At 43.6% G+C, this 26,212-nt stretch overlaps 1 protein-coding gene across 31 annotated transcripts in view; it reads left to right on the top strand.

Annotated features, from left to right (window-relative positions):
* The window catches only part of ARHGEF28 (Rho guanine nucleotide exchange factor 28), a 273,620-nt gene that overhangs the window by 41,283 nt on the left and 206,125 nt on the right, over positions 1 to 26,212 (top strand). For 21 of the 31 annotated variants that reach the window (XM_070233456.1, XM_070233455.1, XM_070233473.1 and 18 more), the window contains one exon: positions 12,158 to 12,201. The exons of 9 other annotated variants lie outside the window; for them this stretch is intronic. In XM_070233456.1, coding sequence (XP_070089557.1) covers positions 12,169 to 12,201 — 33 coding nt within the window. In that variant the 5' untranslated portion in view covers positions 12,158 to 12,168. Of the gene's footprint in view, positions 1 to 12,157; positions 12,202 to 17,829; positions 17,954 to 26,212 lie in introns of all 31 variants that reach the window. One more of the 31 variants, XM_070233457.1, reaches the window with a different exon arrangement.

The raw sequence follows: 26,212 nt of genomic DNA, 5'->3' as shown, positions 1-26,212 counted from the left end.
GCTCATTGCCATGTTTTAATATTTATTGTAGGAAAGTTCTTTGTCTTAATCTTGAATCCCAGATGCTGAATTTCACCAGTCTTTGTTTTGTATGTGATAGGAATTCGTGGTTATCATTCTTCGCATATATAGGTCACATTCGTTCAGATGACAGGAGCCCGGAGTGGAGCTGCAGTTCAATCACGATAACATCAGTTTTGGACTCAGCTTTCACCAGTGAACCCATTTGAACACCAGTTCTCGCTCCGTTCCTTGTTTCTAAGGCACAGCTCATGATCCCTTTTCCCAGCGAAGTCTTTTCTGATGACTTCAGCCGCAAAGGTCTCTCCTCTTGCTGACCTCTTAGGGCATCTGCTGTTTGACAGAGTTATCTTCACCTCTTACCTCCTGCTCACTGCTCCACCCGCCTCCTTGAGCCAATCCTTCCACCAGCACGGCTGTGGCCAGGGAGCCTCAGATCATGGCTCTAGTGGGTCCCTCCCGGTTCTTATTTTGCCTTGCTTCACTTACCCATGGCATTCGCTGCCTTGTCCACCTCTCTTGGGCTTTGTCATTTTGCTTCCCTTCTAAATTTCTAACATAGCAGTAGAGTCAGATGGTCCAGATTGTGGCATCTGGAACCAGACTGTGTGTGTCTGAATCCTGATTCTATCACTTACCAGTTATGTAACGTTGGGCAAGGTGCTCAGCCTCCGTGTGCCTCACCTTTCCCATCTGTAAAATGGGGACAATAGCAGGAAGTACTCTGTGTGGTTGCGGGAATTAGATGAGTTAAAATGCGCTCAGAACATCTTCCAGCGCAATAAATAGTGCTCGATAAATGTCACCCTGATTACTGCTCTATCCTCAGTGTCTTTTGTGAGCTCTTCTTCCTCCCCCTTTCTCTTGGAGTTCTCCAAGTTTCTGTTCCAAGCCGTTTTGAACTTGTGTATATTCACTCCTTGATCATCTCATTCACTCCCAACAACCTTAACTGCATACCATCTTAACCAAATCTTTCCCTCTGGCCCAAACCTCGTTCTTGAGCTCCAGACCTGTGCTTTTGACCTCCCTTGTACACCGGTCATCACGTCTGAGATTCATTATGTCTGGTCTTTGCTTTTTTTCCTCACCAAATCCCCCATCTGCTTCTTCTGCGTTCCCCATCTTTGTCAATAGGACCCTCTACCTGGCTTCCCAAACTAGGAACCAAGGAGTCTGCCTAGATTCTTCCTGGTCCTCATCCCCTACATCTAGTTAAGCACCAACACCTGTCCATTTTGTCCCTCAACCTCAGTCTTTGCTCTCCCTACGACCTTGCTTTCATGCAGGCGCTCAGTGTCTTTTACCCAAACAATAGCAGTGTCTCTTACCTGGATTCTCTGACTCTGGTCTCTCTCCCCTTCCAACCCATCCTTCACCTGTTGCCACAGTGATCTCTTTAAAACACAGTTTGGGTCTCATCCCTTTCCTGCTTAAAGCCACTCACTGGCTTGAAGTTCACATTACTTAGCATGACGTAATCTTGGGGCATGGATAAAGCTTCCATCCTTCTCTCTCACCACCACCCATCCACAGCCTCTCGATAGCTCTATGAACGACTTTCTCTTGTGCGTCTGCACTTGCGCCTGTTTATTCTGCCTGAAATGTCCTCCCGTTCATGGTCTACCTGCTGAACATCTTTGTCTACCTCAGTGGTTTTCAACAGCGATCTCCATTGGCATTTGGGCTGGGATGGTTCTGTGTACAGTATTGATTGGGCATTATGGGACACTTAGGGTCCGTGGCTCCTGGGTGCTGAATGCCAGTAGCAGCTGTCTTCCCCTCCTGCTCTTCCTCTCACTACACCAGCCCAGCCTTCTCAGAACCAAAAAAGATGCCCACCCGACTCTACCCCTGCCCCATTTTCAAATGCCTTTCTGGATAGAAATGCCCCTAGTTAAAACCTACTATTTTCTTTAACACTCATCTTAGGCCCCCTCTCCTTTAGGGAGCCATGCCCAATACCTCAGCTGCTGACTGATCTGAGTACATTTCTGCCCCCGTGGACTCGCTGGACCCCACACATGTTTTATATTGTCATCGTTGGCCTCTCTCACTGGGCTGGCAGTTCCTCTGGGGCGGGATTCATCTTTGCATCCCCAGTGCCTCGGATATAATAGATACTCAGTAAAGATCTGTAGGATCAATGAATTTATGATCTTTGCTGTTTAGTTGTCTGTTCCTTGCTCTTGTTATTCACCTATTTCACATCTGTCTTTTCAAATAGGTTGGTAGGCACCTGAAGGGAGATTTGTTTTTTCACCCAGGACCATGCATATAGGAAATGCTGAGTAAATGTGCTGCACTAAAGTCAACATTTAGGGACTAGTCTTGGGTCTAAGGTTAAAACATTTCTTTTAATCTTTGCTTTAAGGTTGTGTTTCTAAATGTTAAAGGATCATTCTAGAATATCTCCAGGTTTTACACATTAGTTTTATGGTCTAGAATTGTGTATACTTAAGAATGTTTTCTGTTTCTACAAAGACTGTATGAAGCCTACTTGGGGATGGGGAGATGGAAGGGGGTGGCACACAGCCACAATTTGCTGCCTGAAAGACAGATGAAGCCATGGGGTAGGGGGTGGCGGCTGTCTCCTCTGAATGGTTAGTTTATTAACTTCTGAGGACCCCTCTCTGGCTAGAGACACTTCCAAGTATCAGGAGAATTTTCCATGTACCTGCTCCCCAAACTACTCTCTGCCTCTGCTTTCTCCTCTCTCCAGTCTGTTCAGCAGTCTTTGGGCCAGTCTCATGAAAAGGCAGCCCCAGGTAAGTACTGCCTCACTTCAAACCCTTCAGTGGGTTGGCATTGCCTCTAGAAGGGGTTTTTCAACCAGAAGAATGTGATTTTTCTCTTGGATCTCAAAACCTTAAGTTAAGCCCATGACTCCACAAACAAGAACCAGTCTTATGATTTAGCAGTTATGTTGTTTTCACCAATAAATAGTATTTCCTACCTTTTTCCCCTAGGTTGGGAGAAACTCACATTTCTTCCCTAGGGCAGTTCTAAATTTCTTGGTATTTTAAAAATTTAAATTCATTCTTAAGGATAAAGCTTTGCTGCCATGCAAAATAATCAAAATGTGTTGCAAGTTGGGAAAGAAATTCTAAAAATGTCTTAAGCAATGGCAATATCATTGGAAAATCAGGAGAGAAAGAGAGAGGGAGAGAGAAATCTCCTGTGTAGCCATAGCAAGAGAAAAAATTGACTAGGATGCATAAATTCTAGCATACTTTTATTTTTATTTATTTATTTATTTTGCGGAAGGTTAACCCTGAGCTAACATCTGCTGCCAATCCTCCTCTTTTTGCTGAGGAAGGCTGGCCCTGAGCTAACATTCGTGTCCATCTTTCTCTACTTTATATGTGGGACGCCTGCTGCAGCAAGGCTTGCCAAGTGGTGCCGTGTCTGCACCCGGGATCCGAACTAGCGAACCCCGGGCCACCGAGTTGGAAAGTGCACACTTAACCACTGCGCCACTGGGCTAGCCCCTAGCATATTTTTAAATTGCCCATTTTGAGATAATTGTGGATTCTCATTCAGTTATAAGAAACAATACAGAAACACTTTGTATTCTCTGCCCAGTTTCCCCGAATGGTAACATTTTACAAAACTCTAGCATAATATCTCAATCAGTAGCGATGGGCCACATAACTCCACGTACTATCTCAATCGGTAATAATCTCAATCAGTAACGACGTGGCTACAATGTGCCCATCGATATGGCTGCAATGCGCCCATCTTACTCAGGTTTCCCAGTTTCTTATATTCATTAGTACTTGTGACTTTAAATTTCTACACATTTGTCTCCTGTGTGGGTTCATGTATCCACCACCACAGCCAAGATACTGAACAGTCCCAAACCACAAGGCTCCCTCATGTTGCCCTTTCATGATCACAACAGCCTTCCCCCCTCCCCCTCCCAATACTGTTTCTAACCCCTGGCAACCACTAATCTGTTCTCCATCTCTGCAATTGTTTTCATTTCAGAAATATTATCTAAATGGGATTATATAGCTGTAACCTTTCGAGGTTGGCTTTGATCACTCAGCATAATTTTCTGACAACTGATCCATGTCGCACGTGTCAATAGTTTGCTCCTTCTTGTTGCTGTGTAGTGTATATTGCTGTGGTGTGCATGACGTGAGGGTGTATGTATGCATGCATGCACACGCACACCAGAGTTGAACCATTCACCTGTTGAAGGATATCTGGGCTGATTCTAGTTTTTGCCTATTACACATAAGGCTGCTGTGAACAATCATGTACGGGTTTTGGTGTGATCATAAATTTGTTTCTCTGGGGTGAAAATACCTAGTAGTGGAATTGCTAGTGGCAGTTGTGTGTTTAGTTAAGAAACAGCCAAGCTATTTTCTGGAGCGGCTATATCATTTTGCCTTCCCACCAGCAACGTGTGGGTGATTCAGTTTCTCCATATCCTCTCCAACATTTGGTGATGCCGCTATTTTTTTTTTTAGTCGTTTGAACGGTGTGAATTTATGTCTCGCTGTGGTTTGAATTTGCGTTTCCCGAATGGCTAATGATGCTGAACGCCTTCCCCTGTGCTTCTCTGCCCTCCGTGCATCTTCTTCAGAGCAACGTCCATGTCTTTTGTCCATTTTCTAATTGGATTGTCTCAGAGGTCTTCATATGTCCTAGATACTAGTCCTTTGTTAGATATTTTCTCCCAGTTGGTGGCATGTCTTTTCATCTCCCTCACATGGGGTTTTATAGACCAAGTTTTTAACTTTGATGTTGAGCACGGTTAAAAAAAAAAGTTCATAGCCTTTTTCATGTTCAGTGGTCCATTGAGAACCTGATGAAAGCTACAAACTCTTGTCACAAAAGCACACATGCACACAAAACTTTGAATCTGATTTCATGGAGTTCATGGACTCAATAAGGTCCATCGATGGACCGTATGTTATGAACTCATGGCTTAATTACTGTTGCATTAGTTTACAGCAATCCCACATAAGACTCCAGGGAAAGTGCTCTTCCCTTCTCAAGGTAAAATGTGGGAAACCCTATAGTTTCCAAAGTATGTTGAATTCAGAGTTTTAGGCATCAGCAAATGAATGAACTTGTGGGCTTTCACACCTGCCAGTTCAGTTGTAGCCACACGACTCTCTTGTCTTTAAGTGTGATTTATTTTTCTTGCTCTATTTCCTTGCTTTACATAAATGAGTGGAAAATAGAAGTGAGATGCTGGAGAAGAAGCAGACGCCTGATAAACTTAACTTGATCGTTATCTGCCCAAGCAGGGAGTTGTCAGTGTCACTTGGGCTCCCGTGGAACTCGATTTGCTTTTCCCCCACAGTGGAGTGCACAGAGTCGAGCACGCTGTAGGGAAAGCTGGAATGTATTTTGCTGAAAATTCTGACTAACAGGTAACATGTAATCAGGAGTGTTATTGTTAGGTCTCTGGGAAGGGCGCCCCGCCCCTGTCAGTCTGTTGTCACTTCTGTCACAGATTTAGTGTGTTTTAGGGAAGGATTATGAAGAAAAGTAAGAGGTCAATGACTTTTACTCCCTCTGGCTTCCAAACCTGCTACTCCATCAAACTCCTTAGTGTCTGCTAAAAATAGCACGCATCTGTGTTTTCCTTTATGCTGAGACCCCAGTTCCATTTCTGTGACTGAGTCAGTGCTTGATTCTTGCCCCACGTGAGCATCTTCTGCCAGGTCCATGGCATGACCCCTCACCACCTTGACTTTTCCTGGAGGTAGATTTTACCCCACCCAGACGGTGAGCTCATCAACGGCAGGGGCGGTGCTTTGTATATTTTAATATCCCCCCCCATGACAGCCTGCATGGTCCTGTGCGCAGAGTAAGTGACAGTGAGTTGACTTTTGGACAAGATAGAGGGACCTTAGAGCTCTATTGCTAATGAGGAAACTGATGCCTTGACAGATTGTGTCTTGCCCGTGATGCTTGAGTGACAGCTTTGCACTGACAAGGAAGGATACACTAAATGGGTTAATAGAGTAAGTAAGACTGTAAAGGATATTCAGTTGACTTATAAAAAGCTCTTTAAGGGCTTGGTCACTTTGTGTGTAAATACATCCTGTGAAATACGAGTGTGACAGCTTTGGAGGAACATTCTGTTAGCAGCTAGCTCACGCTCCTCTTTGTACTGGTTAAACCTTCTGTCATTTAGGCTGCTCCATTTCAGATGGACTGGCTCTGCTTCCTCCTCCCCACTCTCCCCCATGGGTTTGAATTAATGAGATCCTGCTGAATAGTTTCAGTTGCTGTTTCCTTTCTAATCTTCAGACAATCTCCCTACACTCTGAAATCCAATAATTCAACCAAATAATTGACTGTTTCACTGAAAGCTGCTTGGACCTGCATGACTCAGGTGGGTAACTCTGGTCTGAAGCAGGTCCTGAGACAGCGTCGTGTATCCAGCAGTAGGTGTTTCTAGAATGCTGTCTTCTCACCTATTCCCGTTGTGCCAGCACCGGAGGGTTTTGCTTAGACTCGGCCGTACCTGCTGGTTGTCTGACTGCGCTTGCCTCCTCCTCCAGTTAATGTAACAGTTGTGAACTGCAACTCCAGTCCTCACTGCTGGGTTCGTGTGGGGAGGTGAGAATCAACACTGCCCTCTAAGTGCGGAAGGTCTCCACCTGGCTGGCCGTGGAAGTGCTCCAGGAGGAATCACTCTGCCCTTTCAACTTCAGGACTGTAGGGGGAATAGTCAGCTCTATAAAATCGAATAAAATTCCGTGGGGCTGTGTGGTACATTTGTCTGGTATAGCGCTCTTCCGAATTCCTGATGCCTGGAGATTCCTCTGGGCTGTCAGGGTGCGGCTGGCCTGGGCAGGTCCCTTTCAGACCCTCCTGGCCCCAGTTACTGCTCAATCATTTGGATTAGTCTAATATTTAGATGTTCTGAGCAGTTTCATTTGAAATAAAGATTCGAACCCTTTAAACAAACCTTTTGTATATGCTTAATGTGCATTAATAATAAATAATTGCAGCTAGCATTTATTGAGGGATTATGATAGGCACTGAGTGTGTTCTCTTCCTCCTTGGTCAAGGCCCTGAACCCTCACAATGGCCTCATGAGGCTCATACTATTACTGGTGCCCTTGACAGGTGAGAACCCAACCCAAGGAGGTGAAGTAACAGGTCCGGAGTCACACGGTGAGAACGCGCACAGCTGTGTCCACGCACGGCCTGCTCCCCAGCCTGTGCTCCTCGTGGTGGGCTGTGTGCTGCCCTTTAGCCCAGCCACTCGCTGTCTCTCAGGACATATTTTCATTGCAAAAGGACCTCGTGCTTTCGTGCTGAGGTGAGCACAGGCTCCGGGTCAGACAGGCTGCATTCCCACGTGGCCCGACCACCTCTAGCTGCTGCACCTCAGTCAAGGGCACGACTTTGCTGCGCTTTTCTCTCCTTGTGTGTGAAGTGGAGACAGCGTTTGTCTGAGGGGAGCAGGTGTCAGGGAAGCCCCCTCAAGTGAAGCTCCTTAAAATGGGGACCAAGATTTCAGAGGAAACAGCAGTAGAAAAAAGACTTGCTTGGAGTTCTATTTTTTTTGAAAATGAAACCAAAATTAGGACAAGAGTTCTGTTTCCTATTTCCTTGGTGACAAGCCCCAGAGCATCGTGGTTCGGGCACAGCTCTGGAGCCCGCTGCTGCTTGAATGCAGCTCTGCCGTGTCTGGTGTGACCTGATGAGACTTTTAACCTCTGTGCTCACTCTCAGAGAGAATCAGCTGTGTGTGCGTGAGAGGTTAATCGGGGGTGGGTCATGACTATGTTTCTGACAGAATTAATTGCACAGTAGGACGTCCATGCTATCACATTTGACTTTCAAAGTCCTATATTAGGAGGGTCCTTTTTATCAGAAATACTCAAGAATTTTTCCACTTTCTCATAGGGTAGGGAGGAAAAGTTCCTCTAATTCCCTTAATACTGAAACTATCTTTAAGCCTTTATCTCATTATGAGTTTTCTTTTTCAGTTGTTAATGGATCTCTGCCATGTTCTCACTGATTGATAGTTTCATGATTTAAGTTCTCCAATACTCAATACTTTTCTCAACTTTATTTAACCTTATTTCATGTTTTTAAAAAAACTTCAAAACAAAATTTTCCAACAAAAAATTAAATTGATTTTTATTTATAACATCTAGTAAACACGCCAAGACCAAAACAAACAACTACAAAAAAATCTATTGATGTACAAGATGGACTGGCTGGAGAATAGATGCCAGCATTAAGTAGGGGTGGGGTGGGGTGGAGAGCGAATGGGGGGAGTTACTTGTAATTTTATAGGTGGTGAGTTCACTTAAAAATATTTTTATGTTAGGTCACTTTTGCTTCAGTGTAACCTTGTAACCGTGGGGACCTGTGCAGTTGGGTGACTTACACGTTCCTCTCGAGGCTGCCGTGAGCGCGCTTTGACACGACCTTTGTAAGGTACTTAGCACAGTGCTGACACGTCGTGAGCCTTCCAGTGTAGCTGCTGAGAGTATTGATAAAGACCTGCGCATTATCTGTTAGCAGGTTTTATGAGGCATACAAGCCAATGATTTTTAGCATGCTCAAATACAAAATTAAAGTCATGGGTTTCATATTGAATCAGTCAAAGAATATTTCACTTAGAAGCAAAAACATGAGAAACCCAGAATTTCATAAAGTCAAGAACTGATTTTTTCCTGTATAAGTTAATTGTTATATTTTCTTTCTTTTTAAAGTATTCTTTTTACCTGTTCAAAATGATCTAATATTTTTCTTTAGAGTTAACTGGCAATCAGAAATATTAGAAATAATACATAATCTTCCAATATGTCTAAAATATTGAATCTTTTGTATCTTGACGTTCTTGCATAAGATTTTTTTCCCTTTTCAGAAGCAAACTTGAAAATTGTGGCTGTGTACTATGACCCCAAATCATTCCCTTGTGTCTGTCAGCAAGGCTGGAAATATTTTGGCTTTTACTTTCCCAAGAAACATTTTTGAAAAATGCAGCACTTAAAAAAAAAACACAAAAACCCCCAAAACCTCCTGAAGTCTGAATTTTTGAAATTGCCAGTGGAGAACTCAAGCGTTAGGAAATGAAGTGTGGAGCATGACATTTCTACAGTGAAAGCTACCACGTGTGAAGAACTTGGGCAGCTGTAACTCGCCGAGCGAATGCAAACTCGCTTTATTGAACTTGACGTGAAGGAGGCCAGCATGGGTTGGCCATGCAGCTCTGCAGGGAGCACAGAGCTGCCAGCTCCTTACTGTCGGAGGAGTCACTTTTGGAAAAATCCACATGAGAATATAGTTTTTTGTATCTAATTCAGTTTGAAGTTTGACTATTTTATTGGGTGTATCATATATTTGCCCCAGTTATTCTCTCTACAACTCAGCTAGGAAATTCTCATCACGCCCCTTCCATGGCTGCCCTTAGTCTGCTAAGCCTGGAGGAAAGTTGCTCCGGGAAGCACCTACAGCCTGACGAGGGGAAAGGCCACCTTCTTGGGGCAGATCTTCAAGACGTGGTCGTGGACTCCAGTAAAAACGTTAGCATGCATCTTTACTTTATGCATCTGTTTATAAATCAGATCATGTCAGGGAGAGTAATGTGATGAATGTGTCATTATTTTGAAAACCTTGTATTGATGATTTTAGTACTTTGTGATACTCCAGCTTGAATGTCTGGTTCGAAGTACTGTTTCCTTTGAAATTGGTTTTAAAGTGTATCATAGTTGAAAAAGATGCCTCACTGTGATAAATAGATTCTAATCGTAGGAGTGCTATGCTGGCTGCACTTACAGAGGGATTTATGTTTTAATCCTGTCCACCAATTATACAAAAGTTTCTTGTTTAAATGTGGCTAGTAATTCCCATCTTCCCTGGTGTCGATCATTCTTCCCGCAAATCAATCAGAAGTTGTTGCATTTTAAAAATACAAAACTCATGAGACATTCGTTTTGAAAGATTTAAAAAATGGATTAGAAAGCTTTTTAAAAAAATTTAAAGCATACAGACATGAGGACTGTTGTAGGTGGCAAACTTTAAATAATTTCTGCAACAAAATCAGAAGACAACAGAAAAGTACAAATACTTCTTCAAAATGTTCTTACTATGGCATATGCTGTACAACCTAAGTTTCTTCTGAGATGCATTTTCTTTTTCACTTATTAAAATATCACCCCTTTTTTGACGGGATAGAATATTTATTTGAAAAAATGTTTTTTAAAAAAACATCTGCTACAAACAGCCACTTTGCATCTCAGAAAAATCAAATTTGGAACACTTATTTTTGTAAGAAAATTAGATAGTACGTGTTTAAGTTAGACAACTTTTTGAAGTACTTTGCTGCAGGGGCCAGCCAGGTAGCATAGTGGTTAAGTTCACCCGCTCCACTTCCGAGGCCCGGGATTTGCAGGTTTGGATCCTGGGCGTGGACTTGCACAGTACTCATAAAGCCACCCAGTGGTGGCATCCCAGGTACAAAATAGAGGAAGATTGGCACACATGTTAGCTCAGGGCCAATCTTCCTCACAACAACAACAAAAAGTATTTTGCAGGATAACCAACACCTCAATGTGGTAAAGATTTTTATGGTTATTTCCAGTCTCACGACAGAAATTGTGAAGATTTGACCATATTTGAAGATCTTGTTTCTGGAAAATTAACCACATTTCATTAAAAAGTGCTTATAATCCATAAGCCCATTTAAGCAGATGCATGTAAACTGCCACGGAGCGCAATGTGTTGAAAATGAGGGTGGAGAAACAGCCCTGTGTCAACCCCTCGGCCTTGTGGGACCCTTGGTCTTTTCTCAGGGTACCTTGTGACCTAGGAGGGTGCCAGGGCCAGCATGGGTATGAAGTACCAGTAAAACTTAAGTTAAATGCCCTTGTAAAAAATAAATAAAGATAGAACTTCTTATATTTCCTCCTGGCCAAGCATATCCCTTGGGGATTACTATACTCAGTGTCACCATGCAGGTTGCCACTGGCATGTGCCTGCCTTAAGAGGAGTTCCCAAAGTCCTACAGTTGTGCTGTGGCCCAGGTACCAGCGCCAGGTGAGCAGGACCTGCCCCAGAGAATGCAGGGGTGAGGGGAAGGCGAGGGGTGGTGAGTCTCCCGGTCGGCCCCGCTCAGAAGGCTCACGCAGCCTGCTCTGCCCTGCCTCCCCATCCTTAGGTCTCGGTCATTCAGCTGTGAGCTCTGCGAGTGCTGGACCACTTCCTGGTCACTCTGTGTAATGCCTGGCCCACTGCAGTGTTCAATGGCTTTATTATTGAGGTATAATTGACATACAACGTGTTAGTTTCAGGTGTACAACATATTTCGATACTTGTGTATGCTGCAAAATGATTGCAATAAGGCTAGTTAACATCTGTCCCCATACATAGTTACAGATTTTTTTTCCTTGTGATGAGAACTTTTAAGATCTATTCTCTTAGCAACTTTAAAAAATGCAATACAGTATTATTAACTATAGCCACCATGTGTACGTTACATCCCCAGGACTTATTTTATAACTGGAAGTTTGTGCCTTTTGACTCCCTTCAATGAACCCCTTTTGAATGATGCTGGCTCCTTTTTTTTCCTGAGCTGGAAGCTGTTTTCTGGGTGTGGGATTTAAAGGGGCAGGCACACCTAGAGGGAGATAGGGTGCATGCAACTGGTGGAGACACTGGTTAGTGTGACAGTGGCCTGAATCCCCCAAAACTGAAATCCCTGGCGCTCTCTAAGACAGGCAACAGAACTGTGTTGTCCCTGTGCGCTTCTGCCTTGTCTGGCCAAAAGTGGATTCTGACCTCAGAGTAGCCTATGATCCAAGTTATTAACTAACATGATGCTTTCAACATGCTTCTGTTGACCTTTTCTGGCTTTCTGAAATGTAATTTCTATCTGGGAGCAATCAGTGTGATAATGTCTGGAGTGACAGGTTTTCCTTGTGTGGGAATTCACGGGAAAGAAGAAAGGGAGGATATTTTATTCGGATAGCATCTCATTCTTGTATTATATCATTCTTGTATATATCTTTTATGACCATTTTTCTATCTAATGAGTTACTGCTCCCTCGACAGTGTTGATGGCTGAAGGGCAGGACACAGCTCTGCTGGCTGGTTACGCGGGGCTTCCTGCACTAACGGCTCGCATTTATTCTTTTCATTGCAGATGCAGACACCATGGAGTTGAGCTGCAGTGAAGTACCTCTTTACGTAAGTTCCTAAGCACTGGGCTTTTGGTCAAAGTGGCCCTTTCTTGACTCGAAACCCATGTGACTGAAGTGGGGAGAAATGTTTTCCTCACTATTGAGTTGAGGCTTTTTAAAAACAACACACTGAGCATTACTGTCTAGTTCAAGTATTTGCGTGGAGCCTTTTAAAACTGGTTGGCTCCGAAGTCTGAGTCTTAATTCTATTTCTCCGAGTAACTTTTTTTAACGGTATAACTTCTAGACTCAGAAATACTCAGTTCCTTCATGTGGATGATTTCTGAACATCTTTTATGATAATATCCGGATAACAGCCAAGAATGTTTCTGCATGTCTTTTTTGGGGGAAGGTTTCATGACAGTTGTGTCAGCTAAGATTGTGAAATAGGAATTCAAAGGGACAAGTGCCGGGATGCGTAAAGAGTAGGTGGGAGCCTGGGGAACAGAGGTGCCCGAGGAGATGCCGAGTCAGACATGCCTTGTGGGTTGAGGGAGGATGTGTTCTTGAGAACAGTTGCTGGGTGTAACAGGGAAGCGAACTGACTGTCTCCTCACATATAAAGTGGCAGATGGCTTTCTCTTCCTTCCTTGTTTCAGGCAAAACCTCCTTCCTTGGAACCTGACTGTATTGGTGGGGGGTGGGCCCGGGTGTGTGTGTGAACCACGGTTTCAGGTGGCTTCCGAATCATCACCTCATGGAGTTCAGCAAGAGAACCACATCTAGGATAGGATGTGACCTCAGTGCAAACTTATCCTTAAAGAACAAGCTATTAATACGATGGACTATCAAGGAAGTGGACAAATTTAACTGGAATCCTCAGTCAATCAAAATACATTCACCCACTTCCCCTTCCTGCTCTCCACTACTCGAGTGGCCTCCTCCCTGCCCTACACACACTCTGCTCTGTTCCCTGGAGGAAGACAAAATGATAGAATAAATGGATTTCAAAATTTAAAAAAAGCTGCCTCCTGGGGTACCCAGTGGTCTCTAGTACTCTCTGTAGGTTGTGACTTCCGGGTCATAAACTGTCAGTAGACAGTTGGGCTTGGCCCAGCCATAAGTAGAGATAAGGGCTGACCCAAGGCTAGCTGTGAAGTACTCCCAAGTCTGTTGTTTTCTTGTACCTTCTTCCTCCTTAGCTATATTCATTCCACCCTGCTCCCTACTTCAGAACAAACAAATCCACAAACCTGATCATGTTACAGAACCCCCTGGTCTGGCTATTCTGCACTCATGCCAGTGGATTAGAGCCACACTGGGAAGGAGTCGATACACGCTACCTAAAGAGAGGAAGCTTAGAGCAAACAAAAGCAAAACATTTTTCTAATTATCAATAATATGTACTAATAGAATAAAATGAAAATTACAGAAAGTGTTAAAGTGACCCTCATAATCTTATCCCCTATAGATGCTATGTTAAAATGTATTTATCAATTCTAAGGTGCAGTTTTTCTCATTTTAACGTCTCTGAAATTGAGATGCTCTTACATTCACTGTGCATTTTGGCAGGTGTCATGATGTAGCTGTTACCTATGCGTGTGACCTTGGGCACAATGGTTCATTTTCTTGTCACTTCCGATTACTTATGTGCCTTGCTGCTGCTATGTGAATTAATTGCTTTCAAAATGATTTCAACATGATTTGGCATTAAAAGGCAAAGTTACTGTGTACCCAGAAAGATGTGGAAACCACAGCATAATACATGATAAAATCTGTATAAATTTAGAAGAGCTCTTTTCATCAGTAAAAAATAAAATCCTAACATTATGTTGTAATTGGCATTTTTAATTTTAGTGGAATATAAAATGCATATTATAACTGATGGTATTTTAGATGAGTTATATTATGTACATTTAACATAATCGATTCTTGCTGTATATGGGTTGTAACCTGCTTTTTTTCACTTAACATTTTGTGTCAATATTATTGCAAACTGACCTAAGTCAATCTGACCATTTGGACGCTTGCAGTAAGAGTTCAGAGGGGTGTACTGTAATGAAAAGAAGTCTTAACCCAATTCCGCCAAATGAGCAGACGCAACTCTGCTCCGACTTGTTTCTGTGTCTTGGCCGAGCCTTCTGTCTTTCTGTCTTCAGAGGTTTGATAAATACTCACTTCTAGTTTCTCCTGCCTTACTACAATCTGGATTATAAACCCTTGATACTTTTTAATTTATAATTATTTCATATATATTGTAAAAAAAATTAGAAATAAGCAAAAAAATCTCCTGTTTAATCTCCTCATCAATGGTAAGCACTGGTGACATTTTGGTATGTTTTTCCAGAGTTTTGTCTATTTTTGTGTTGAATTTTATTGAAGGTTCTTTTAGCATTTATTTAGATTTGTTTTCACTAACATATCATTTGACTGTGATGTGTTATATTGGATCTCTTAATTTGGAAGCTTTTTTGTACTTCTCCTGTTGTTATGACTGGTTCTTTTGGAAAAACAATAAAGTTCTGGCAAGTATATAAGATAAAACCCAAACAAAACTAGAAATTGTAAAGAGTCCGTAACATTTGAGAGGATATCTTAAAATTATTTTTAAAAAAACCAAAACTAAATACAATTTTATGCTAATACACTGGAAAAAATATCATTAAGACAGACTTAAATCTCATAAGTTACCTTTTTTAACCTCAAGGAGAATTAGATCACATAAATGGAGTGATAATCATGGGGGAAAAATTGGTAGAAATTATTCCCCAACTTCTACCCACCCTTCACAAAAGGGCACCTTGGTCAGATGGATCCTGCAGGTGACTTTTGTTCCTTTGATTATAACCTGTTTTGACCGAATTCTTATCGTTAAAACATCTGTGTGTTTTGGGGTCACTGTGGAGAATCCTTCCGAAAGATGATAGAGATGTCTCTATACCTATAGAAAATCTACGCGTGTAAGTCCACTTTGTTTTCTTCTTCCCATGCATTTTGTTTGGATCCGTGAAGAAAACTTTCATGTGAGCACAAAGCAAGAACTTAAAATTATTTTCCCTATTTCCCAGGAATCTGTTTCAGAGAGAGTTGCAGTCTCTGATTCTGTTATGCTGTAGAATTTTTTGGCTTTTTTTTCCCCTATCTTTTTGGCAAACATTTTCTTTCTCACTTTTTTTTTTGTGTGTGTGCAAACAGTCGTTTATCTTTAGAAAAGAGACTCTATCTTAGTATTGGGGATGCAGGAATATTCCTGAACTAAGCTGAAAACTCATTCTAATTTTTAAAATGAACTCTGGAGGTCCTCTGAGTTGCTGTTTCAGGAAAAGAGAGACCCTCCCCCAAACTCAGATTAGGGGAGATGCAGGGGTGGGAGGACGGTAGCCCAGGGTTTTAGGATATACGTCTGCAGGCCTGGGGGACGCGAGCTTGCAAGTCCAGTTTTCAGCCTCCTAGTGGCTTCCTGCTTCTGTCTTTCAGCGCACGAAGGGCAGGCTCTGGAAGCCCCGGTGTTTGCATGCCTCTGCTGTTTTTATATTGGAAACAATCTGGTTTGAAATCTAGGCTTAATTTTAGAGTGAATGGTAACATGGTTTTAGGAGGAGGGGTGTTTTCGGATTGCAAGGGGTTGTAGTGTTGAATCTAATGAACAGTGTGAAAGCTCGGAAGAGTGTGAGTTAGAATTAGTATAAGTGACCTCAAATGTTTATTTTCTAGCTTAAAACTCTTTGACACTTTTTGGGAGCTTGAAAGGCCTATATGGGAAGTCATAAAGTTATTTTTGTGTTTATTGCTTCTAGTCTTATTTTTATTTTCTAGTTTATATGTAAAAAGAGATAGGAAATGATGCAAGTATAGCTTAAAAGGAAAGATTTTTGCTTACTGAGTGTTTGAATTTTGAAAGAGGAAGAGATTTTGCATTCACAAGCCAGGTTGTATGTTTTTGCTGTTGAATGTTTTCTGATGACTTTTTAAATTGAGTTTTCTCAATTTCTGTGGATTAAGGAAGGTTGTAAAACAAATACATTATACATATTTACTTATTCCTCCAGAACTTCCTTTTTCACAGGATGTTCTTACTTTTATGTAAAGTGTAATCAGTGTTGGTTTTCCCAAAATATCAGTTCAGTGCTAGGAAAAAACAGATGAGCTGTTCCTGGAGAAACTGTTGGTTCCAAAGGTTTTTTTCCCCCCTTTTTTCCTCAAAAATAGCTTTATTTTAGGTGATTATTTAAAGAATATTCATCATAAAACATATGAGTAGAGTTATCAAAGATCACTTGAAATCCGACCTTTGGAAGAACTTTCATTAGTATTTGGTGAGAGTCCTTTCAGGAGTTTGTTTCTGCAAACGTACACACAGACGCACGGGGTTCCCTAAAAGGAATCATCGGGACAGGCTGCTTTTGTCTTGGGCCAACCCCGTTAGTCCTCCCCTCATTTCGGTCCTCCGTTCCCCTCCTCCCTGGTAACTAGTGTTGAAACTTAGCGCAGGTGTTCTCGGCAGCATCAGTGTCCCCTGGGAGCATGTTGGAAATGCAGATTCTCAGACCTCACCCCAGACCTACTGAGTCACTTGGGCGACGGGGCCCCGCCACCTGCGTGTTCACACAACCTTCAGGTAATTCTGACGTACACTACAGTTGGAGGACCAGTGACTTAGTGTGTGTATTTCCACATGTTTCTGTGCTCATACAACCCTTTAATACATACATACAGATCCAAGCTTTGATAAAATCATTTAAAAAAATCTGGGTCTTATCATGTAGACTTCTATATCTTTTCCAACTCAGTAACACTTCGTGCAAACTCCTCCAGGTCACCAGGAGTAGCTCTAATTCATTCTTTTAAGTGAATGGGTGTGGATCAAGCCACTTCCCTGTGGATGGTTATTCACTTTGTTTTGGTTCTTGGCAACCATGAACAGTTATTCACTAGACAACCTTGTCCGTATGTGCTTATATATCGATACTTTCATCTCCATGGGAGAGATCCCCAGGAGTGCAATTGCTGGATGAAGGGTGTATATATTTCAAATCCTAATGAGTTGCTTTGAATATGAGATGTAACAGTTCACATTTTATTCAACTTTCAGAAATATTAAATATCTAATTCTTTAGCTTTAATAACTGATAATTATGAAATTGGGGGTCATGTTCTATTTTTCACTGCTCAAAGGAAGTTAGCATGTTAAATTTAATGTTTAATTTTGGAAAAGGAGAAAATTCTCTTGTTTTTTTGGCCACAGTGCTTCATTGCTGTTTCCCAAATTCTGGTTAATATGAGCATCTGATCCACGGGGATTTTCATAACATCTGCAGAGGGTGCGCCTGTGGACCTTTGTGTGTGGGCTCTTGCTCTCTTCACCCTTCAGACGTGCTAATTGTATCAGCTGACTGAGGAGAGCAGCATCGTTGCTTTCTCTGGAGGCTGCAAATTTTGTAACCATTTGGGCAGTGGAGTTCTAGCTCCAGTAGCTTCTTGCCAGCTGGCGCTAAGCGATTTCCCTCTTCCCTTAGCATTTTGTTATTTTTTTCTGAGTCACAGTATCCTGCTGAGTTTGGTCCCAAGCATATTGGTTGCTGCTGGGCTCATTGTCTATATTAATTGAAGGTGTAATCTGATGTTTAGTAATCTGATCACTTCAGGGAGCTGAGCTAAACCTCCCCTGTTCAACCTCTTCTATTTCTGGGGCTAGGTGTTGCTTCCTTGAATCCTTGGCTGAGCACACTCCCCGTGGTCCTAGGCTTCCAGAAGGAGGACTCCAGGACAGCCCCCAGGGCCTGTTTCCTAGCCCGGGGAGGCAGCTTCCTATTGAGGCGGTAAGTGACTTGGCGGCTTTGTTCTGCGCTCACCTGGCAGACGCCTCCTTCCTGACTCCCGCAGATTCCTTCTGCTTCTGGTTCCTGTTGAAGGAAATCCTGTCCTCCAGATGTTGCCCCTTCTCCGAGTGTGGGTCCTCATCCCCCAGTGGGCCGCCTGTGACTGGTCTCGCTTGACCATCAACTTGGAGTCTTAGCTTGCGAAGGCACCTTAGAGACCTTTGCCCGGCCACCCTCACTTTGCGGATCAGGAAATGAAGGATCTAAGAGGGAGAGTCACTTCTTTAAATCGGCTAGTTTGACACTCGAGATTCTTAAATGCTATATAGGAAGCCATAACATCTTTTTACTCAGAAATTTAGTGGTGGATCCCACAGCAAGCTTGGGGTTTTCCCACCTTCACTGGTTAATTAAAATGACCTTCCTCATTGTGCTGTCATCACAGCTTGACTTTCTCATTGGCCAGGTACTCAAGGGTGCCATTTTGTCCTTTCCTACTGTCTCCCTTGAGCTTTTTACACCATGAAGGATGGTGCTTCATCCCGGACCTTGAAGTATCTCATTTGTCTCCAGTTGCTTTGTCCTGCTCGAGGATGCTGCCTGTAACTAAGTCTAGGCAAGCCTCACCTTCACAAGCTTATTTGCTCACAAAAATATGGGCCCAGTAACTGGTGGTCATTTGCCCCATCAAGCTCTCCAGCTCAAGTTAAATAGAAATTTCATTAGCTCAGGTGTCAGGGCGTGGGTGAGGGTGTCTTTTAACACACAGCCGATTCTGGCTTTGAGAAAGGAATCGGGAGGGGCTTTTGCCTGAAATCAACTTCTACTTTGTGCAAATCTGTTTTTAGCAAATTATACCGACATCACCTGTGTGTTAAACACAGCAGCATGTGCATCTCAACGAATTGCTACATTCGGGTGGTTTCTGATTGAGCCAGGCTGGCTGAAGTTGGCTTAACTTGATCTTTCACCGCCTCCTCTGCCTGGCCCTGCTCTTTGCCTTTTCTCCTGTTTTCCGAATGAGGGGCAAACACACTCCACAGTGGCGTGTTGCAGCCACAGAGCAGGAGAGCTGTGCTAACTATCCCACCCTGGGGGCCAGCAGACACGAGAGGTCAGTTCCTGTGAAGTCTGGAGTTCCTGAGCTGCTGCAAGAGATTGCCTGGTGGTTCTGGCAGGAGCAGAGGAGAAAAACCACTTCTCAGACTTGAGCAAAGCTTTTGACTTAGAGATGTTCTGTAAATCCTCCATTAGCTTCATGCTTGTCCATACTCTTAAAGAAACACTACCCTTTCCTCTCAGCACAATGGCACTTTTTGGTGCCCCCGTTACCACCACCACTGATGATAGACTTCTGAGAAAACGCCAGAGGAAATGCACAACTGTGGGAAATGCAGAAAGAATTAGCCCCAGCATCCATCTTTTAAGGAATTTCTTTGCAGCTGTGGGCTGGAGGTTTTGGGTAAATAAGTACCAAGTGTTCTTAAAGTGTGCTTGTCTCACCTCCCCTACTTCAGGGACAGCCCCCACAATTCTGGGCAATGTGCAGCCTTGTTGTCTTTAACACAGAACTTGAAGAAATGGATGTTTTTGTTCTATGTGATTTTTTAAAATCTATCACCATTCTTAAGCAAGAATTTTAGGCATGAGGGCTATACGTCAGAAATTTCTCTGGGAGAACCCTCAGTAGGAGAAAAGCTGTGATCCAGTTAAAACGTTTTCTTTACACATTCTGGAAAGGCAGCTCCTCTGGGAAGTGTGACAGAGCAGTTCTACACTGTCAGCAGTGCCTCCCTCACCCTGAGGCCGTGCGTGTCTGTGCGTTTTGAATAAGATGTCTCTGCCTCCTTTTCCTGTCTATAATTCGTCTGGCTCTAACCTTGTTATTTTTATCAAAACTGATCTCATAAAGGTCACTGATGTCACTCTTGCTTAGTCTAAGACGTTTTTTCTTAAGTCCCCCATTTAGTGCAACACCGTATTCCAGGCACTAAGGATACGGCAGAGCAGGAGCCGGGTTCCAGGCCTCTGTTCTCCTAGGGCCCTCTTGAGGGTGGAGAGCCAGACAAGCAGTAGGGAAGCAAATAAAAATATAAGAATTTCTGGGAGTGGTCTGTGTTGGGACAATACCATGTGTGATATGGAAGAGAAGGATGTGTGTGTGTGTCATTAGGTAGGGCATGAGCCTTCTAGCAGAAGGATCAAAAAGCACAAAGCCCCTGACGTGGGGATGAACATTATTCATTTGAGGGACAGCAGAAGCCCCAGCGGCTGGCACATGGAGAGGGAGAAGGGAGGTGGGCGAAGCTGGGTGGTGGACAGCTCTGGCGGCCGAGGTAATGAGATGAGAAGTCGGTGAGGCATCCAGGCGGAAGTTCCTGATCGGATTTCTGTTCTAAAAATGTTCTCTTGGTCTCCACAAACTCTGCTGGTTCTCTCTTGAGTTCTCCGTCTCTTGTGCTTGCTTCTCCTCTGCTTACGCGGGTGCTCCCCAGGGCCCACTCCTTCGCCTCTCTAGACGAGCTCCTCTCTCCTTGTTTCAACTGCAGCTCCTCCTTGAAGACTCCTGCCCGTGGGCCCTCCCCGTGACCTCTGCCTGTGCCGCGCCCTCTGTTTCCAGCTGGCCTGTTTGCTGTTCCACTCAGTTATCCAGCTTTGGCTTCAAATTCAGACTGCTACATTTTAAAGTTTTTCAAGTTCTCCTCTAAACCAAGCTCCTTTCCAACGTCCTGATTTCTGTGCCGCACCACCCTTCCCCCAGGCATCCCCACTTTAAGTCTGCGAGTCCCTAATTTCTCTGTTCCTTTACCCTCGTAGTTGATCAGTCACCGAGATGTGCTGACGGTCACGGCTCTTTTCTCTCGCTGCTCTTGTCCAGTTCATCTTCGGAGCTGCCATTCTCCCAGACCTTGTGAGCGTGTCATTCTTCCCCTCAAATGTTGGTTATCTGCCTGCACTCCTCTCCTGCTTTGCAGCCATGTTCTCTCTGATGTAATCAGACGGGTCCTCTCTCCACCTGGATGGGCTGTCTTCCTTCTCTTCTTTGTAGCCTTTGCCCACGCTGCTCCAGTTCCGCCACCACGAATATGCCTTCACTGGAATGGGATGTGATGTCGTGTCTGGGTTATGACGCTGGAAGGCGGTGCATTTGGCATCTTCTAGGCAGTTTTCTAAGGCTTGTTTTCACTTTTTGGGTTAGGTTACCATGGTGGGAGTGGCTTCCTGTCTCCTGGGCCCTTCAGCAACAATCAGGATGTATTGCTACCGCTGGTACCTGGGTGTAGCCTGTGGCCTGAAGGGCTGGACTTTGCAAAGATGAGGCTAATTCAAAGAGAATAGCAGCTTCCTGCTTCAAAAAATTAGATTAAAATTAAAATACCATTAAATAATACTAGTGTTCACATTTACACAGGATACATTATTGGAGCAAAATAGACACTTGGGTCCAATGAAATACCTTAAAAAGAAAGCAGCATCCCTAATACACGTTGTGTGGACCAGACTGTAGAGCGTACTCTTCGATGAGATCTCATTTAACTTTTACAGAAACTCTCAGGTAGAAATTGTCCTCCATTCACAGATAAGAGAATTGGGGTTCAGTGAAGCGGGGCGGTGGTCCTTCGTCAGCACGTATTTCCCTGGGCCAGCAGCTGTGATTGGCACAGAACTGAGTGAGGTGTGGCCACCCGGCTGGATTACAGTGGAACCTGGGGTTGAACCTCAGGTCTTCTGACTCTCAGTCCAGGGTGTTCTCGATTATACCACAACTGTCCCCTGGACACAGACTGTTTCCTCTGTTATATTGAAATACCTATCATGGTGTCCACACTGTAGGCTTACAGTAAGTGTTTCCTGAGTGAATTTCTGGGAAATCATTGAAGGGAGGAAAGCTTGCTCTCTAATCCTTTATAGGAACATTTCAGACAATGGCTGTGGTCATTGAGGGGAGAGTCTAGTCAAACAAAATGGTTGATAACCAAAGATCGTGCTTGGTTACACCTGTAAGATTGTATAAAGTCCTTGCACCGTAAGCTTCAGCCCTACTCTCCTCCTCTCAGTTCCTCAGGAATGTCACGCTCCTTCCTACCCCAGGACCTTTGTAGGTGCTGTTCCCTCTAACTGGCACACTCTCGCTCCCTCTCCCGTTGTATAATTGTTGCTCACCATACAAGTTTCAGCTCAAATGTCACACTCTAAAGTCCTCTAGACACCCTACTTTACATTTTAGATTTTTGAGGGGGTTTTATCTTGTTTAATGTCTCTTCAGTCAAGCTTCTAAACACCAGCAGAGCAGAGACTTAAACATTTTCTGTCCACTGATTTTCCAACATCAGTTGTTTAAGTTTTCCCGGCTAGTGTTGGACCCTCCCTATTCCGGATGGGGAGAGACAGGTCAGTTTTTTGTACTCCAGGCGCACTGAGAATCAGAGAGCAGGTGGAGCAGGAGAGGCTGTCATCACAACGGCCAGGAATCTGGAGGTTTAGGGGGAACGTGTCCCAGAGTTTGAATCTTAACTAAATTTTGAGGGTGCTATATGGAATACATCAAAATTATGCCATACCGCGTGAAGGAAGTTTTTGTGAGGGAGACAGTTCCTAGCCGAGAACTAGAATTTAACAGTGAGGAAGTTCTGATAAGGTAAGCTTTGCATCCCCTGTTATTTATCTAACAGAAGATTCCTGAGGAGTCCCTAACTCAGGACAGATGACCTGTGAGCCACGTCGCGTGAACTGTCTTTTTTATCCCCTTCTTTGGCATTGTTTCCTGGCATCTCCCGTGACTCAGAGTTACTATGTTCCACATCTTTGAAAAAAAATCATCGCACTACCACTTTGCCTGTTGAAGCCCCTCATCGTGCCCTACAAAATCGTTCATTAGCCGGTTCGTTAAAACCACACATCACTGTTTAGTGGAGGAAGTGAACTTGGAGACGTTCACTGACTTGCCTGGGGTGCGTTCATGCCTGTGCTAATTCACTTGACAGGTTTAATGGGCCAAGCACCAAGGGAGGCACAGGCCGGGACAGATCCAGGATTCGTATGGCCTGAAGCTTATGCAGCTTGAAGAGTGCTTTCAGAAAAATAAAATTAGAAATGCAAAATTAGATCCACAGTGAGTCTTTATAATGAGAAATTAGAAAATCTTTAATGGCTGACAAATTCCGTAAACATAAATATTCTCAATTCAGCTTCCTCTTAGCTAGATCCTAAAAATGTCCTCAGATGCTCCAGAGCCACCCAACAGGAGGGGAAGTGGTTCTGGGGCCAAAGTGAATGGAAAGAGCACACTCAAATAATTGCAGTTAAAATATCTCCCCCCCACCCTTCTCCAGCACAGAGTATAGAATAATTTGAATTTTTTTCCTGTGAGATTTTACCCAACACACTTTGGTCAGCACCAGGTCACAAGCTAATTTTCTAATAGTCCATGTTATTTTTCTCTGGTGACCATCCCGGACTAGTACAGCTCAAACTCATCCCATTTTAATTCTTACTATTGCAGGTTAGAAAAAACTGACTGTGTGAACATAAGGCTTAGGGCCCTCCCAGGGTCCTGGAAGAGGCCCCAGAAACCCTGAAGCTTTAGCTTCACTATCTTTATGGTAGATCTGCTGCTGGGCGCAGGTGTACAGGCCTGGAGGGAACGGGCTGCCCTGCCCTCGAGAACTCGCTGGTGCCGAGGCAGTCTCACCATCACAGGAAGCGACTGGTGAGCATCTTGATATGTGGTTGGGCAGAGACAAGCTGAGGATGCTCCCAAACCAACGCAGGGGCTCAGGGCACACTTCTCAGAGGAGCCTGGGATCAGCAGGGCGAGTGGAATTGGCCAGGGCACAGGCAGGCAGAGAGTGTGGTCCAAGTAGAGGGCGAGGGCTGGGGGAGCAGCGTGTGCGGGGCAGAGCTCTCTGATTGGAGGGGAGGCTTGGGGTGAGCCTGGGAAAGAAGATGCTGGAGGACCAAGCTCCAGTGAGGGCGAAGCTGACGTTGAAACCCCGATCTCTGACTCCATGCTGCTGCACCACGTTATGCGGTATTCCGTGTGTACTCCGTGTTCTCGTACTTAATTCTGCAGCCTCTCTTCTCCTGTGTGCAGGGGAGAACGTCAGCCTTCTGCAGCAGGTGGTGGACTGTTGGAGGAGTGTCAGCAGCCTGATTCCCTCCCCTAGAGCTCGGTTGGGGAGGGACGGGGGTCAGTTTCTGACAACAGGGATAGCTCTGCTCCTGCAACAGGCAGCCCTGACTGGGAGCCCTGTGAGGGCGCATGGCTGTCAAGGTTCCGTGTTTCCCCAGGGACTTGTCTTTGAAGCTTCCTTCCTTTTATGGCGATAGAGAAAGGGAATCACCAGAGAGACTGATTTAGGTGGAAAATTCATGAAGCAATTTAGAAACAGAGGCCGGTATAGACCATGTCAAAGACCAAGTTTATCTCCTGAAATTTCCAAAGACTTTTGTACAAACCTGGAATTTGAGATGACCAGGTTGTGGAGCAGCATATAGAGGAGTGCGGGTCTCGATGGGTGATCTGGGATGTGGGGGGCGGTGAGCACAGGAGGGAATTTGAAAATCTAGGTCGCAAAAATGGAATACATTTAAGCATCTGACATAATCACTTATTGTTTAGAATATGGCTGTAGTTATTGAAAATGACTTTCTGGAAAGAGGAAACATAGCTTCTTGTATTCCTTTGTGATAAAAAGCCTACAGAAAAATTGAAATGATTACTGAAGCACTCGTTTTCAGCAGATTATTTAATAAAGTTGCATTATTAAAGCATTCATTTAAATGTACTTGGCCACCTATAAATTAGATTAAGAATATTTGTAGTCAAACAGGAATAACATATTTTGCCATTTAAACTCATCATAAAATGTTGTGCACATTTTGGTAAGAAACTGAAAACATGGCATGAATCTGAATATAAAAATATCTGAAGGACTAGTGGAGCAAACACAAGTGGAATGGCTTTTTCTTTTTTTTCTTCCCTGAGGAAGATTAGCCCTGAGCTGTCATCTGTGCCAATCTTCCTCTATTTTGCATGTGGGTTGCTGCCACAGCATGGCTGCTGACCAGTGGTGTAGGTCCGTGCTTGGGAACCAAACCCAGGCCACCAAAGCAGATTTCTCCAAACATCACCACCAGGCCGCTGGGGCTGACCTTGGAATGGCTTTTTTTTTTTTTGATGTGAGGTCCAAGATCATCTCTCATAATAATGCAGTTGTCTGCTTCTATTTTGAGTTGTGACTTCAATGGTTCTTTACACCTTTACTGTATTCTTAAGTAATGAAGGTGTTTTGGAAGACTTAACATATAAATAAAATCCTATTTTAGCAGGAGAATGTCCTCCTTAGTAAAACCCATTGGTGAGCATTTTTGATAATCACAGTACATTGTATATTTGAATTCAGATTTTATAGATTAGATTTGTTTGAAGTGGGAGTACATCTTTTTGTGCTCTTGAATTTTAAAAAGGTATTTATACACGAGCGGTAGAGTATTAAACATGAGAATAGAGGATATTGTGTCAAAACCATTGCCTGAATTCATTAGTAAGCTTTCCCCAAGGCAGAACAGGGAAGAAAATAGGCCAAATTGTGGTGGGTGTAAGTTGATATGTGACAAGTTGTTGGTGCAGTTTCTGTAGGTGCTGCCATTGTGCTCTCAGTGGAAGCCGGGGTGACTGGGAGCCATTAAATTGGTGTAGTCCTTGGCTAAAGAATGAGTATGCAGAACAATTTTTGAAGCATATTTGATAGGAGAAAACAAAGTATCTTCAATTTCCACCAATGGGTATAAACTGGTACGTTCATATGCTCAACCCCCTCCTCCCTCCACCATCCCTAACCCCTGGCAATTCCTGATCTGTTCTCATCTCTATAGTTTTGTCATTTAGAAAATGCTGTGTAAATGAAATCCTGTAGCATATGGTCTTTTGAGAGTGGCTTTCTTCACTCAGCATAATGTCCTTCAGATCCATCCAAGTTGTTGTGTGTGTGTCGGTGGTTTGTTCTTTTTTGTTGGTGAGTAATATTCCATGGTATGGATGTACTGCAGTTCAGTTAACCATCCACCTGTTGTAGGACATTTTGGTTGTTTCCGGGTGTTGGCTTTTATAAAGCTGCTATGAATAATTGTGTGTAGGTTTTGTGTGGACATAATTTTCATTTCTCTGGAATAAATGTCCAGGAGAGCCATTGCTGGGTCGTATGGTCAGTGTATGTTAGTTTTTAAAGGAACTGACAAATTATTTTCCAGTGTGGC

The sequence above is a fragment of the Equus caballus genome, chromosome 14 (assembly GCF_041296265.1).
Source record: "Equus caballus isolate H_3958 breed thoroughbred chromosome 14, TB-T2T, whole genome shotgun sequence".
NCBI classification, from domain to species: Eukaryota; Metazoa; Chordata; class Mammalia; order Perissodactyla; family Equidae; genus Equus; species Equus caballus.
This window is presented reverse-complemented; position numbering and strand designations above follow the sequence as displayed.